General features: G+C 41.2%; 1 protein-coding gene across 1 annotated transcript in view; it reads right to left on the minus strand.

The window, feature by feature from the left end:
* Positions 1-2,181: 2,181 nt before the first annotated feature.
* LOC142108356 (high affinity immunoglobulin gamma Fc receptor I-like) overlaps positions 2,182-17,066 on the minus strand; it is a 31,652-nt gene continuing 16,767 nt past the window's right edge. Inside the window, exons 3-7 of the mRNA XM_075191985.1 lie at positions 11,551-11,814; positions 9,219-9,479; positions 4,217-4,498; positions 3,054-3,335; positions 2,182-2,261 (exon numbers count right to left, since the gene is read on the minus strand). Of these exons, the coding sequence (XP_075048086.1) occupies positions 2,182-2,261; positions 3,054-3,335; positions 4,217-4,498; positions 9,219-9,479; positions 11,551-11,814 (1,169 nt within the window). The remainder of the gene's footprint in view (positions 2,262-3,053; positions 3,336-4,216; positions 4,499-9,218; positions 9,480-11,550; positions 11,815-17,066) is intronic.

The raw sequence follows: 17,066 nt of genomic DNA on the forward strand, positions 1-17,066 counted from the left end.
TATCTATATATCTATATATATATATATATATATATATATATATATATATATATATATATATATATTAAGATCAAGAAAGCATAATTGATATACTATAATCACATTTTTATAGATTCTCCAGTTATTGAAAATGTTATGAATTTCAGCTATACATGTCAGAACACTGGAGACTTTACCCAATTTGTGGCCACATAACAATGAGAATTATTGTGGGATATACAGCAATACTGCTTCAGCAGCACAGATGTATATATGGTACCATCCGTATACAAGAACACATGTAGAATGTCCTTAACTGATGCTATACGTATTTAAACTCCAAAAAAAAGGAGATATACTAGCCTTGCACTGGTGCAGCAGAACAGGTGTATACAAACATGAAATAATTTGCCATTTATATACCAACGTGGCAATTCGTGTGATTTGAAGATTAACACAGTAATACACTTACCTGGACTGTTTATATTCCTTATTACTGTGGATCTCTGGGTCTTTACTGACATATTATAGTGACATACTCATCAAAGTGACACTGACCCTGTACCTCATCTGTGTAAACCACACGTGACTGTATGATTCTCATGTCCATATGGTGGAAACACAATACACTTATCTTATATGATCACTATTTATAAATTGTTGGTATTTTCAAGACCCCCTCATAAGACATCTGTATAATATAACTACCATAGATAGAGACTCCCGGTATATATTTACGGAACCAATTAAAGTGTATTGATCTTCTGAATATACGTACCTGACCAAGACTCCGAAATTTTAATATTTCGCTTTTTAACCATACAGTTTTATTTGCATGACTAATAAATAGTAGTTTTATTGTGTAGTGTCAATTTATTTTTTTGTTCATTTCTATCCACTCTTGTTATCCACAATGAAGTGTCCCTTCAACAATACAAGTAGTGCCTTCCATACAAGTAGTACTTCTCCTTCTCTCCGGTTATATACAATACATTACTACTGGAAGCAGCACCTCATACTATCATACTAACATATTAAATCATATCTTGAAAATATACATTAATTGGAAAGATTTTTTCTTGTGCGGGAAATCGTATGTATGTCGGGTTATACTCCTGTCAGCTAAGAACAGGAAACTGAGACTACAGCAGGCTTAGGATCACCAAACTGGACAGCTGAAGACTGGAAAAAACTATGCCTGGTTTAACGACTCTAGACTCCTGCTGTGACATGCAAATGCTAGTGTCGGAATTTGGTGCAAACAACATGAATCCATAGGTCCAACCTGCCATGTGTAAGTGTATTCAGGTGGTGGTGGTGAAATGGTGTGTGGAATGATTTTTTGGCAAACAGTAGGCCCCTTACCTAATAAATAATGGTCAAATGTCACAGCCTACATGAGTACTGTTGCTGACAATAGTCATCCCTTTATGGCCACAGTCTACCCATCTTATAATGGTCACTTCCAGCAGCATATAGCACCATGTCACAAAGCACACGTCACCAGTTACCAGATCTGTGTCTGAAAGAGCACATTTGGGAAGTGGTTGAACGGGAGATTCACAGCATGAATGTGCAGCTGACAAATCTTCAGCTACTACGTGATAGTATGACATCAGGGGCAAACGCAGGATTTGTAGAGGGGGCTTACCACACCAGTGGGCGTGACCAGCATGCATGGGGGCGTGGCTATAATTTTAGACAGTACTTGGGTGCTCTCCAACTCTTTCTATCCCCATAATATACATGGACAATTCTGCAGGCACTACTGTTAGGTGCGCGCAGCTCTGCCTTTTCAAGCAGAGCAGTGTGAAGCGGGAGCAGGGTCCAGCCAACCTCATTTATACAGTGCCTCAGGCTTGGAGGGGGGTTTCCAGGCACTAGGAATCCCCCTCCCCCCCATCGGTTTGCCTATGCACATCAACATGGACTAGAATGTATCCAGCACCTTGTTCAATACATGACATTTAGAATTGAGTCTGTTCTGGAGGCAAAGGGGGAGTCTAACTCAGTACTAAAGATGCATATCTAATAAAGTGGCCACTGTGTGTGTGTGTGTGTGTATATGTATATATATATATATATATATATATAGAAAGAGAGAGAGGGGGTTTTCTTAGGAACTAACATAATAATTTAATGTTGTATGTTGGTTAAAATAGACAAAATTGGTAGTGTTAACCACGATGATCTTACTTTTGTTTAGTAAGAGTTAAACTCTAGCACATTTCCACACGTGTTACTTTTAGCTTTGTCTCTGACAGGATATGAGGAAACAGAAACTTGTTAGAAAGAAAAAAGTTACAAAACTCCTTTACCATATTTAGCAATAAGCCACATCTGTGCGACTATATAAGTTTGGGGAGTGGCTCTAAGCACCAGTATACAATCTGAAAAGACTGCGGGAACTCATTTCGTTTTCATGCATTTGAGTCCAAACACACAGATGTAAAATACATTCACTAAAAAAACACAACATACGCAAAGTTCTGTAAACTGGTACAAAGGCCTGCGCCAGTAGCATATGCACCAGGATAACATCACACATGCGTAAGATAAGCTTACACCCATGTTTCAAAAAAAGCCTTCATGCGCCCCAAATTTTAGGTAGAGGCGACCTGTCCCACTTATGCTAACCAAGTTCTGTGGCCCCATGCATAACCGACATTTATACTGCTCCCTAGTATATGAATATCATACTGGCAGGTTTTTTCTTTTTACTCTCCAGGAGACTAAATTGAGTCATTTTTTTTGTGGGCTCAATGAACAATCTGGGAATATTGAGGCCTTCTTCTAAGCACATGTCCATCACAATGCGATATCTAACATTGGTTTTGATGAATAATTATTCTATAGGAAAATTGTGTTTCGCAAGGATATCTTTGTTCTTTGTGACATTATTGCAATAAAGTTGAGGCTGTTGGGTAAATATTTTAGGGTGGGGAGGTAGCGGGTGTATCCTGGGGGACCCATTCTCCTTGAAGTCCTGACAAACCCTTAAAATAAGTCATGTAGCTAAATATTGCAATGAGACACTGTAACTTCTATTTCTCTATAATAGTGTCCATGTTTACCTTGTATCTGGACATACAACTCTCTGCTCATCTTCTTCAAACTATTGGCCAACGTTTTTATTTCACAGGTGTATTTCCCAGAATCCTCCAGCTGAGCGGACAGAACTCCATATTTGTCAGATGAACTGAATCCCTGAACATTCCGCCCATCTCTGTAGAACGCAAACTGCAGTTCTGTCCTCTGTCTGAGCGGACTAAGACTTGTGTCACATGTCAGGGTCATGTGATCTCCTTCTGTTGCTGGAAATGGTTTCACCTTAATTTCTGGAGTTGCAAACAGTTCTAGAGATAAATAGTGATAAAAATAATTTACCAGGTGTAAATGTCCTGATTAATCTATTTTATACAGTTCAATAGTTTAAAAGTTAGTTCCAGAAAAAACTGAAAATTTAGATTTGAGTGGAACATCATAAGCAAAATCCATACCAAAAGATCATTCACAGAGGGTCCCCCAATGTCCTGACTCACCTGCGCTGCTCAGCTTGATTCTGCTGACAGCGAACACGGTGGTCAACACGCTGCATGAATAAATAAAGACAGGAGCAAGGAGAGGGAATCAGATTTTATTCTGATTTTTTTATTAGCCAGATAGGCAACGTATTGTCTACCCGAAACCACACTGCCAGCGGAGTGAGTGAGAGCAAGCAGAGGGCACGTAAACTATCAGGGGACCCGCTGGACCATGTGAACACCGGATCCCGTTTAAGAAACGTTTTGGATGCAGGTTTTACTATGAGTTTTGTCTGGAATTATCTTCTAACATTGAAACAGAAATTCTTATATAACTCAGCACACGTCATAGAGCAAAGACCTAGTATAGATCAACAGAGTGTCCATGTAAAATAATTTCTCAGGAAATACTACCGGGTAATATGGGATAATACTGACAATCATGTTAGGTGTACAGCAGGGGCAGGCTGGATCTGCCCCCTGGGCCGGTCCCATAGTGGGCTACCTTGAGCTGGGTCACTGGCCCACCTGCATTTTGTTTTCCTTTAAAATATTCCTAATCTGCAGAGTTGAGTTTTGCCCCCCAGGCTAAAATTTGCCAGCCCTACCCTGGTGTACAGTGACAGGGGTGACGGAGGAATACGGAAATGATAATCATGGGAAAGAGAGTCCAGGGCGATGAAATGGCCACACATGGAAACATGATATATTACCTTTTATTTCAATAGTTAACACTTTGCTTGTTTTGTTTACTGCATTGTTTGAAGTTTTTATGTCACAGTAATAATTCCCAGAATCCTCCAGCTGAGCGGACAGAACTCCATATTTATCAGATGAACTGAATTCCTGAACATTCCGTCCATCTCTGTAGAAAGCAAACTGCAGTTCTGTCATCTGTCTGAGCGGACTAAGACTTGTGTCACACGTCAGGGTCATGTTATCGCCCGCTATGACCGGATGTGGAGTCACTTTAATTTGTGGAAGAGAGAAGAGCTCTAGAAAAGAAAATGATGCAAATGAATTTATATCTAGCTAAACCACCATACAAAGAAGACTTGGGGCTAGATTTACTAAGCTGCGGATTTGGAAAATTGGAGATGTTGCCTATAGCAACCAATCAGATTCTAGCTTTTATTTATTTAGTGCATTCTACAACATCATCATCATAATCATCATTTATTTATATTGCGCCAACATATTCCGTAGCGCTTTACAATTGGGGACAAACATAAAGTAATAAACAAACTGGGTAAAACAGACAAAGAGGTGAGAAGACCCTGCTCGCAAGCTTACTATCTACGGGACAATGGGAGATTGACACATGAGGTGAAGTCTACATTTTGCATTTTGGCCCAGCCAGACTGCAAAGGTAAAAGTGACTCATAAGCTAAATGATCCTGTCACACAGCAATGTTGGTCAGGGGGTAGTTGTCTTGTGTGAAATTGTGTAACAGGCTAAAGGCGGTGAGGTTAAGAGGGTGGTTGAGGAATATTATAAGCTTGTCTGAATAGGTAGGTTTTCAGAGAACGCTTGAAAGTTTGTAGACCAGAGGAGAGTCTTATTGTGGGAGGGAGAGAATTCCATAGATTTGGTGCAGCCCGAAAAAAGTCCTGTAAACGGAAATGGGAGGATGTAATGAGGGTGGATGAGAGACGCAGATCTTGTGTAGAACGGAGTTGCCGAGTTGGGAGATATTTTGAGACAAGAGAGGAGATGTATGTTGGTGCAGCTTTGTTGATGGCCTTATAGGTTAGTAAAAGTATTTTTTAACAGAGACATGACAACATGACAGCTAGAATCTGATTGGTTGCTATAGGCAACATCTCCACTTTTTCAAACCCGCAGTTTAGTAAATATACCCCTTGGGGTCATTCAGGAATGAATAGAGTAGGAGTAAAGCTATATTTCCTCTGGTGTGATGTCGCTTGTTTACACCTTTTGCAGGTTTTTATCCCAACGTACATTAATTCATGGGGCAAATATTTGCCCTGGGTGGTGGAAGGATATGGGTGTTATCCATATATTTTTTTAAAGTGATAGCAGGTTGGACAGCTGTGACGTTTAAAGTTCTACACCTATATGTACTTCCAAAGAGCAGAGGGTAAGAGTGCACCTTTATGTTAATTCTACTGTCCGTCCATAAAAATGATACTACTCTGTGCTACCGTATGACGCCCTATGGTGTTGAGGATTAATATATACAGATCTGTGATACCATATTTTGCCTTTTCATGTCTCGCAGGACTATTAGCGTGTAGCATATGGGACTTTGACTGCAGGGAGGGTGCTGTGAGGCGGAGATATAGGAGCGATTAAGATACCTGTGAATTGGTTAGTGTGTGGATCAGGTGGAGATAGGAAGGATTCTTAAGGGACCAAGATGCTTGGAACATCAGCTTTATCTAGAATGCTAGCTAGCTGTTATATATAGCTGTTTATTTGTTACGGTATGACTGGGATAGACTGGTTCAGAAAACCTTTGGATGGCGTGTCTGACTATGACTAAGCAGATAACCCCAGTAACGTTCAGGTTTTTTTTTATACAGCAGAGCTCAGTGGCTCCCTGGACGCCCTGAAGATGCCTTGTTGGACAATCTCCACTGGTGTTGACCAAGGACACAGCAAGAGTCTTCATAGCAGCAAACATGGAAAATTCAGCTACAGATTGTTAAGTGGGAAGGGACCAGTGGATGCAAGTGTTATCAATCATCTTCCTGTTCCAAGAGAAAAGCCAAATGGTCCGCTGAGGCCACAGCCAAAGAGTACAGTTACCACAAGTCCCATTACTTTACTTTGGAGTCCTTGAATCATCACTGGAGTCAAGTAATTGCTCTGAGTTATCCAGTTCTCTTATCGCAGTCCTCCTCCAAGAAGCAGAGATGGCACTGGCAGGATGGCTTGTTCTTGCAGAGGAGCTCCAAGGGCACGTCTGTGGGTCCTTGTCTTAGTTTGGGTCCTTGTCCTAGTTTCTGAAGTGCCACCACCTGTTCCATCTGCTGTCCAGCCTGTAAAACTAACAGGGACAGTGACTACAATTGCCTCCATTCCTGGGATAATGGAGCTTAAACGGATAATACTGAATGTGATATGTTTTCTGTTAGAGAGATCGTCTTCTTTCTCTGTTATGGATCCATCTGTGTCGCATTCTCCTGGCGAATATTCTAGCATAAGAGTTGTGCCTGTATTGGTTGAAAATACAGTATGTCGGTCAAGCGTTTAAGGATTCATATTTCTGTGTGTTCCCTCTTCTCATCTGTCAGAGGAGATGAGGGAAAAAATTGGAAATATGAGTACATGTATATTTGGAACCTAATTTATCTTGATCAGATGACAGACAATAGGGAGAAACATTATGAGCATGGTGGGAACAGAAAGTCCAAGTGAGTAAGACCTTTGGGAATTTGCTGCATGAATTCTGTCTTGTCATGCACTGTTGGAAAGACATTTACTGAGAAGTGCTACCAGATGTTTATATATTTAGATATTATATACTGTGCGTATAAGGTGCACAGCCGTTCAAAATGTTTGCTCTACAACATAATGTTTCTGAGGTGCTCATCATGCCATCTGGGTATTGTATGACCAATGTATGAACCTTATGATGTCTCACAGACCACCACCCTTCTTCCCATCACTTGCCTCAAAGGCAGAGCATATGTCAGGAGCGTCATAGTGCTGGCTGCTCCCAGGAGAGAACCACTTGACTGGAGTAGCAATCACCATGTCTGGTCAAGCCACTTAGTCCTGAGAAGACTGGTAGTGAGGGACAAAGCTGCAGTCGATTGGCTTGAGAAGGTATAAGCCAGATGGACAAAGCTGCAGTCGATGGGTTTGAGAAGGTAGAAGCCAGATGGACAAAGCTACAGTCGATGGGTTTGAGAAGGTAGAAGCCAGATGGATAAAGCTGCAGTCGATGGGTTTGAGAAGGTAGAAGCCAGATGGATAAAGCCGCAGACGATGGGTTTGAGAATGTAGAAGCCAGATGGATAAAGCTGCAGTCGATGGGTTTGAGAAGGTAGAAGCCAGATGAACAAAGTTAAAGTCGATGGGTTTTGAGAAGCTGGAAGCCAAATGGACAAAGCTGCAGATGATGGGTTTGAGAAGGTAGAAGCCAGATGGAGAAAGCTAAATTCTATGGGTTTTGAGAAGCTAAAAGCCAGTTGGACAAAGCTGCAGTCGATGGGTTTGAGAAGGTAGAAGCCAGATGGACAAAGCTGCAGTCGATGGGTTTGAGAAGGTAGAGGCCAGATGGACAAAGCTGCAGTCGATAGGTTTGAGAAGGTAGAAGCCAGATGGACAAAGTTAAAGTTGATGGGTTTTGAGAAGCTGGAAGCCAGATGAACAAAGCTAAATTCGATGGGTTTTGAGAAGCTGGAAGCCAGATGAACAAAGCTAAATTCGATGGGTTTTGAGAAGCTGAAAGCCAGATGGACAAAGTTGCAGTTGATAGGTTTGAGAAGCTGAAAGCCAGATGGACAAAGCTGCAGCCGATAGGTTTGAGAAGGTAGAAGCCAGATGGACAAAGCTGCAGATGATGGGTTTGAGAAGGTAGAAGCCAGATGGGACAAAGCTAAAGTTGATGAACAGGCAAACAGAATAAGACTCTGATGCACCAACAGAGAACACAAATCCAAACTTTGCTCATGCAAAGCTTAGTAGGAGTGAGGGCCTTAAAACGACTGCATATTGGTGAGGTCTCTTAGTCATGACTTTACCTTTATCAGAAGTGCTGATTGCAGTAAGTGATAAAGAATGTTGCAGTTGTCAGTGTTGATGGTGCACAGCCACCTGTTATCTGTAGCTGAGCTTTCAAGCACTTTAGCATGGGCCACTAGCACTTCTATGGAACTTGCAAGTTCCGGCATAAACTCTCCACCTGTGGAGGTGCTGACTCAGCACTTAAGTGCTTTAGAAGGACTGATCTTAGATATTGGATCGGAATTTAACCTGCACTGCAGGGAACAGGAAGCTTCATAGATCACAGGCGATTGTTAGGGAGCAATTATTATTAAAATATTAAAGAAAAACACATGTACATAAACAGCATTATATGTTATACATAACTTATATACAATGTTTGTTTTAACTACATTTATAAACATTATTGTTTCCATAAATAAATGAAACACAACGTTACTGCATAAAATGTTTATTATAAGAATAAAGCATTTTCCTAAATGCCTTTGTCCCATTAAAACTAGGCTCAGCAGACTATTAGGAACATTTTAAAGGAAAAAAAATCAGGTAGCCCAGTGATCGTGCCAAAGGCAGCCCACTATTTGACCGGACTGGGGGGAACAGATGCCCCCTGACCCTCAGCCCAGCCTGCCCCTGCAAAGGTGGACGATGTCTTCCCGGGGTCTCGGTGGTGGCAGACTTTAATGGGCACTACCAGGGCAACAGTTTCAGGGCTCTAATAACCCATCAATAACCCTTTTCCAATCCAAAGATGTGTAAGGAAAATCTGAGACAGGTAACTGTGCAGACAAATAGCTTCTTATTGGTGTGTGTCTCACCCACTTTCCCCCAGGATGCATGGGCATCGCTGATTCTATGCTGAGGATGCACGCGCAGCCTGGCAGAGGGTAGGTGGCAAGTATCCTCTCAGTGGCACCGATATGAGACATAAACATTACACCATTACTAAGAAATTGTCTGTTCTGAGCTAGCATTTAATATGAAACTCTTTACTACATACATTCTACAGGACCTACCTTGGACGTCTATAGAAACTGCATCTTCATATTGGCCCTGCCATGAACTACTGCCAACTTCTTTATGACATTTGTATTTCCCAGCTGTTCTCACGACTACATTTCCGATATGTAATACAGGATCAGGACCCCAGTCCCGTATGACACCATTATCCTTGTAAAATATTGTGTGTCCTGAAGAGTATCCAGGACGATGTTGACATCGTATAATCAGGTCGTCACCTTCATAAACCCTGGGAGGTGCCTGCAGGATGACCCAACCTGAAACACAAAGGGATATAAGATGTGATTTACAGAAGGTAACACTCACCGACCTCTACACAGAGGAGCAAAACTATTTGTTGCAGTTTGGAATCTGTCAGACTTTGGTTGTATTAGTGGTGGTCTCAGAGATTTCATACACAGGGAATTAACCAATCTGTGAATTTTTAAAAAATAATCTTTTAAAATGTTATCTTACAATAATAAATATTATTAAATCATTTTCTCTGTATTAAAGAGAAATAAAATAACCATTATAGATACAAATGAACTATAGGTCCAATATATCTCACATTTCTATTATCCCAACCACAGCAACGTCACCCATCTCTAGTCCTCTAGTCGTCCTGCTGAAGGTCCTGTGTTGGGATCTTCTGGCTGTGGAAACAGATGGGACAATTCCTGGTTCTGCTACTTAGATACACTTACCTGTATATTATTAAATATGTCCTCGAAAGGTAATTTGTGAGTAACAAAGGTGATAAACCCTGCATGTATTTCTATGAGAGATTGGGGTGATTCATTATAGCATAAGTGTCCTGAGCCAGGCCCAGTTCTAGGGTAAGGCCGCTGAAGCACTTGCCCTACGTCCCAAGGCGTTAAAGGCCCATTTAGCATGTTAATTGTTAGAAGGGCTTCCTTTTGTTAATCTTCGGAAAATAATGGTTTGGAGTGATGGAGAGAGGTGATTTGGAGGGGGTGGGATTGCAGGGGTCTGCATACACTTTTCTTCTCGGTACCCAGAATTTCTTGAGACAACCCTGTACTGATCTGGTTTTGCATCCAACAATGAATTAAGTTGAGAAAAATGTAGCTTATTTTATCCAAAACACAGAAACTGAGGTCAGGGCCATTACAAGCTCTGGGGGCGTTCTAGGCGAGACGCACCTCCCCCGCTTGGCAGTGACACTCACTCCACCCTTACTGCTTCTTGGCAAGTGGGAGGTGGGGCGGCATGGTCCGCTCCTCAGATAGGGGGTGTGGCTCTTGGCTATGACATTATAGGAGCAGCGGCCACTTCACATGTAAGAGCTACTGGTTGCTCCTTCATGTCAGCTGCCAGCATTCCGTGTTTTAGGAGCCCCCTAACCATTAGCGCCCTAGACAATCATCCAGGTTTGCCTAATGGCAGCGCCGGCCCTGGCTGAGGTAGTTCTGCATGAAACTTAAAGTACTGACCCCCAAGCAGTTGTCTATCTGTTTCCCTCATAAAATAATGGAGAGCGCTGAAGATAGAGAAAGCTCTTGATAAATGTAACACCTTTAATAGTGATTGCACTTACGCCAGTTGAATCAGACATATTAATGAATAAACGAGCCAGCGGCCAGAACATCGCGCCCTCCTCTACTATTGGTCTCTGGTTACTCCTTCTACAGGCACAACGGAGACACTTCTAACAACGCTAAGCACATGGTGCTTTAAATAAAAGCTCTACTGAAGACATAATTGAATTGATTATCACACAATGATGGTAAATGACATAAAGCTGGTAAGTAATCTGCCCCTTCTGATTGGATAACCGCAGGTCCACTCCAATTGTGTCCAATCACAAGGGTTAGATTACCTCCGTGTCCACCATTATATAACTCCTTGCAAAGTTCATCCAGGCAGCTGGGGCCATCCATTTGATTCCTTATTTATGGTAACAGTGGGATCCCAACATAAGTGTTATATGGGCGTCAGACTCTAATTATATTGAGAAGTTCTCTGGAGGTGGAGAACCCCTTTAATTATGGTTAAAACACATACAGTATACTGTCTTTATGGATTCCTTATTCTGCTCTCTAGGGACACAGATTTCTCCTGGAAACTTTTCATTGCCTGGGTGGTGGGGAACAGCCCCCTTGATCGCACGTTATGGACTAACTGGTGGGAGAATGACATTCCTGGACTTAGGGTTGGTCTATTTATGGACATTCATGGACTCGTCAAGAAAACTTATTTTTGCATCTTACACGGCTCAGGTGACTGTTCATATCTTAAAAAACACAATTTCTTCAGTATTAAAGTGGATGAGTGAAACATTCTCATTACATCTGTAATCAGGATAAAACTATTAGATGTACTCACCATCACTGACATCCAGTCTGACAGAGTCACTTCTACCACTAGTACTGGTCTCACAGCAGTAATTCCCACTGTGTGATATATGTGCATAAGGAATTTTAATGGATGGATTTATCCCTTCATATATCTTATGAGTATCTCTGTACCAGTAATATGTCAGATCTCCTTGTACAGTAGACCCCACATCACATGTCAGTGTCATAGACTCTCCTGTGAATATCTTGTTCCAGTCTGGAGTGAAGTTCACCACAGGTCTATCCGCAGCTCCTGTAATACATCACATTATACAGGGAGATCAGTGAGATATACACACAATACTTTACTATTCACCATACCTCCTATCGTGAGGCACCATACATACCATCATGAGTCACCATACCTCCCATCATGAGTCACCATACCTCCCATCATCAGTCACCATAGCTCCCATCATGAGTCACCATACCTGCCATCATCAGTCACCATACCTCCCATCATGAGTCACCATACCTCCCATCATGAGTCACCATACCTCCCATCATGAGTCACCATACCTCCCATCATGAGTTACCATACCTCCCATCATTAGTCACCATACCTCCCATCATGAGTCCCCATACCTACCATCATGAGTCACCATACCTCCCATCAGTGCAGATCATAATATTGCGACAGTATGTGGCCACCCCCAGATACACCCAGCTACGGCCAACCATAGACTGATCTGCCCCAACCGTGCACTTATTTACTGAAACCACACCCCTAAATTACTTATCCCCTCCTACCCTCTTGGTCTGCAGCAAATTGAGACTGTCCTGTGAAAATCTGGGCTATTGGGGAGACTCATTCACCCATTTATTTTCTATTGGCCACTATACACTATACTAGATCTAGGGCCTGATTCATTAAGGATCTTAACTTGAGAAACTTCTTATTTCAGTCTCCTGGACAAAACCATGTTACAATGCAAGGGGTGCAAATTAGTATTCTGTTTTGCACATAAGTTAAATACTGCCTGTTTTTTCATATATCACACAAATACTTGATAGCTTATTTGTACACTGACATTTAAAGTGGATATTTGTGTGCTACATGAAAAAACAGTCAGTATTTAACTTATGTGCAAAACAGAATACTAATTTGCACCCCTAGCATTGTAACATAGTTTTGTCCAGGAGACTGAAATAAGAAGTTTCTCAAGTTAAGATCCTTAATGAATCAGGCCCCTAATTCTTACTTTACTCTCTTTACACTCAAAATATGGTTTTACATTTTATGACTGCAATAATAATAAAATTTATCACTTTCACAGTGCCTGAAAAAAACGCTTTTTCCCCCATTTTCTTACTATATTCTTCTAATAAATGGAAAAGTTGCTCTTCCGCATATATAATCATGGCCAAAAGTTTTGAGAATGACACAAATATTATTTTACACAAAGTCTGCTGCCTCAGTTTTTATGATGGCAATTTGCATATACTCCAGATTGTCATGAAAAGTGATCAGATGAATTGTAATTAATTTCGAAGTCCCTCTTTGCCATTGCAATGAACTTTATTCTAAAAGCAACATTTCCACTGCATTTCAGGACTGCTAGAAAAGGACCAGCTGATATCAGGTCAGTGATTCTTTCGTTAACACAGGTGAGAGTGTTGACGAGGACAAGGCTGGAGATCACTCTGTCATGCTGATTGAGTTAGAATAACAGACTGGAAGCTTTAAAAGGACGCTGGTGCTTGAAATCATTGTTCTTCCTCTGTTAACCATGATTATCTGCAAGGAAACACATGCAGTCATCATTGCTTTGCACAAATAGGGCTTCACAGTCTCCATATTGCTTCTAGTAAGATTGCACCTAAATCAACCATTTATCGGATCATCAAGAAGTTCAAGGAGAGAGGTTCAATAGTTGTGAAGAAGGCTTCAGGGTGCCCAAGAATGTCCAGCAAGCGCCAGGACCCTCTCCTAAATTTGATTCAGCTGCAGGATCGGGGCACCACCAGTGCAGAGCCTGCTCAGGACTGGCAGCAGGCTGGTGTGAGTGCATCTGCACGCACAGTGAGGCGAAGATTTTTGGAGGATGGCCTGGTGTCAAGAAGGCCAGCAAAGAAGCCACTTCTCTCCAGTAAAACCATCAGAGACAGGCTGATATGCTGCAAAAGGTGCAGGGATTGGACTGCTGAGGACTGGGGTAAAGTATTTTCTCTGATTAATCCCCCTTCAGATTGTTTTGGGCATCTGGAAAAACGCTTGTCCGCAGAAGGAAAGGTGAGCGCTACCATCAGTCCTGTGTCATGCCAACAGTAAAGCATCCTGAGACCATTCATGTGTGGGGTTGTTTCTCAGCTCACATACAATTTTGCCTAAGAACACAGCCATGAATAAAGAATGGTACCAAAACATCCTCCAAGAGCAACTTCTCCCAACCATCCAAAACAGTTTGGTGATGAACAATGCCTTTTCCAGCATGATGGAGCACCTTGCCATAAGGGATCAGGGATCAAAACATCAATTTTTTTTGTCCATGGCCAGGAAACTCCCCAGACCTTAATCCCATTGATAACTTGTGGTCAATCCTCAAGAGGCAGCTGAACAAACAAAAACCCACAAATTCTGACAAACTCCAAGCACTGATTAGACAAGAATGGGCGGCCATCAGTCAGTATGTGGCCCAGAAGTTGATTGACAGCATGCCAGGGCGAATTGCAGAGGTCTTCAAAAAGAAGGGTCAACGCTGCAAATATTGACTCTTTGCATAAACTTTGTGTAATTGTCAATAAAAGCCTTTGACACTTATAAAATGCCTGTAATTGTACTTCAGTATAACATAGCAACATCTGACAAAAAGGGTCTAAAAACACTGAAGCAGCAAACTGTGTGAAAACCAATACTTGTGTCATTCTCAAAACTTTTGGCCATGACTGTAGATCCTTAAAGCTCTAGTATGAAACTGAAAACAACAGAAAAAATGCAACAGTATAAACTGCAGGATTCATCAATTGATTTTTTATCGGTAGCCTTACAAATGTTTGTTGAATGGAACGTTCTCAGAATAAAATCTTCTCACATACATGTGAATGAGGAACATTACACATATATAAATACTTAATTATTTAAACAACGTTGCACAGTAATAGAACTATGCAGACACGTACGATGCCACGGCCACGAGCTGGTAATCTCTGTCCAATTTGATTTAATTGAAGATATTTAAGTGGCTTTAATCATGATTAAACATCCCCTAAAAATACTGGACACTTCTCACTCCCTCCCCACTTACCTGAGGAATCAGAGATCTGGGAAACGCGCTGATGAATGGAGAAGTGTTTTTATTTCTATATATATTTTATCTATTCTTCAATTATTTTTAAAAAGCTTTTTTTTATTAGTTTCATTTTACTTCAAATCTTATTGGTCATTATCAGAAATAAATCTAAATTATGCAAAAATAATATTTCCATGAAATTAGTTTTCCTGATAAAGAAATCCTCATTCATATTTATGTGAGAACGTTTTATTCTTTTATTCTGAGAACGTTCCATTCAAGAAACGACGACATCGGAATAATATTCTTTTAACATAGGTGAGTGCATTAACATTGTATTGTCACTACAATAGGGTTTCTGGGATCCGTCTCAGGACCCTTGGCACAAGCTGTGGCAGGGATGAAGTGGAAACTAGGAGGCCGGATGAAGATGTTACTCATGGAGGATGTGCTCTATTCCTGTATACCAGATCTTAAGAGGAGGAATGCTGGACTGGACTCCGTACTGAAATAAAAGCCTGGAATGTGGACCTGGTGGAACCTGGACGCAGGAACAGAGGGACTGAACTAGGGATGTGCACCGGCGACTTTTGAGGTCTCGTGTTTTGTGTTTTGGATCCGGATTTTCGTTATTTTTGAGGTTCGGATTTGTCTCGCAAAACACTTGACGAAAGGTCTCGGTTCGGATTTAAGGTTTTGGATTCGGATTTTTTTGCAAAAAAACATAAAAAGTTTAAAAATCAAGTTTTTGGGCTTATTTTCACTCCTAGGCTATTATTAACCTCAATAACATTCAATAACAAGCATTTCCACTAATTTACAGTGTATTCTGAACACCTCACAATATAGTTATTAGTCCAAAACGTTGCAACAAGGTATCTTTCTGGACTGCGTAGAGGAGTGGGTCACCACAATATATATTAAAAATGCTGAACTTTTATGAATCGCACCAATAAATGTACCTGGACTGCGTAGAGGAGTGGGTCACCACAATATCTTAAAAACCCAGAACTTTTATGAATCGCACCAATAAATGTACCTGGACTGCGTAGAGGAGTGGGTCACCACAATATATATTAAAAACCCTGAACTTTTATGAATCGCACCAATAAATGTACCTGGACTGCCTAGAGGAGTGGGTCACCACAATATATATTAAAAACCCTGAACTTTTATGATTCGCACCAATAAATGTACCTGGACTGCGTAGAGGAGTGGGTCACCACAATATATATTAAAAACCCTGAACTTTTATGAATCGCACCAATAAATGTACCTGGACTGCGTAGAGGAGTGGGTCACCACAATATCTTAAAAACCCTGAACTTTTATGAATCGCACCAATAAATGTACCTGGACTGCGTAGAGGAGTGGGTCACCACAATATATATTAAAAACCCTGAACTTTTATGATTCGCACCAATAAATGTACCTGGACTGCGTAGAGGAGTGGGTCACCACAATATCTTAAAAACCCAGAACTTTTATGAATCGCACCAATAAATGTACCTGGACTGCGTAGAGGAGTGGGTCACCACAATATATATTAAAAACCCTGAACTTTTATGAATCGCACCAATAAATGTACCTGGACTGCGTAGAGGAGTGGGTCACCACAATATATTAAAAACCCTGAACTTTTATGAATCGCACCAATAAATGTACCTGGACTGCGTAGAGGAGTGGGTCACCACAATATCTTAAAAACCCTGAACTTTTATGAATCGCACCAATAAATGTACCTGGACTGCGTAGAGGAGTGGGCACTGGGCACCACAATAAAATATATAAAAAACCTTCAACAGGTCTGCATTACACTACACATACGGCTGCTCCTCCATCCTCTCCATCATATACATGTTGGAGTTTTAGCGTGTGACAACCTCTTGTTTTTGATAATGTCAGTGCATTTTGAATATTTTTCAATTTGCCCCACACCACTGAATGTACTTTATCTATGATACGCATCTATCTATCTTGACTGCGTAGTGTGGTGGCCCCGGTACACAATTTGGTACCGAGGCCACAATATAATTAAAAAACCCTCCACGTGTCAGAATTCCACCAAACAAGTATCTGGACTGCGTAGTGGGGTGGCCCCGGTACCCAATTTGATACCGGGGCCACAATACCTCCTCCAAACATGGTACAGACAATTCGTCATTGAGATCCCAGACAGACAGGGTCGAAGTGTTATTGTTTGACTTTGTAAACCCAAAAAACTGTCCCTGTTGCACATAGTCGTGCAATGAAGACTGACTTTTTCATTTAAAGG

Source organism: Mixophyes fleayi, chromosome 12, assembly GCF_038048845.1.
Source record: "Mixophyes fleayi isolate aMixFle1 chromosome 12, aMixFle1.hap1, whole genome shotgun sequence".
In the NCBI taxonomy this organism is placed as follows: domain Eukaryota; kingdom Metazoa; phylum Chordata; class Amphibia; order Anura; family Limnodynastidae; genus Mixophyes; species Mixophyes fleayi.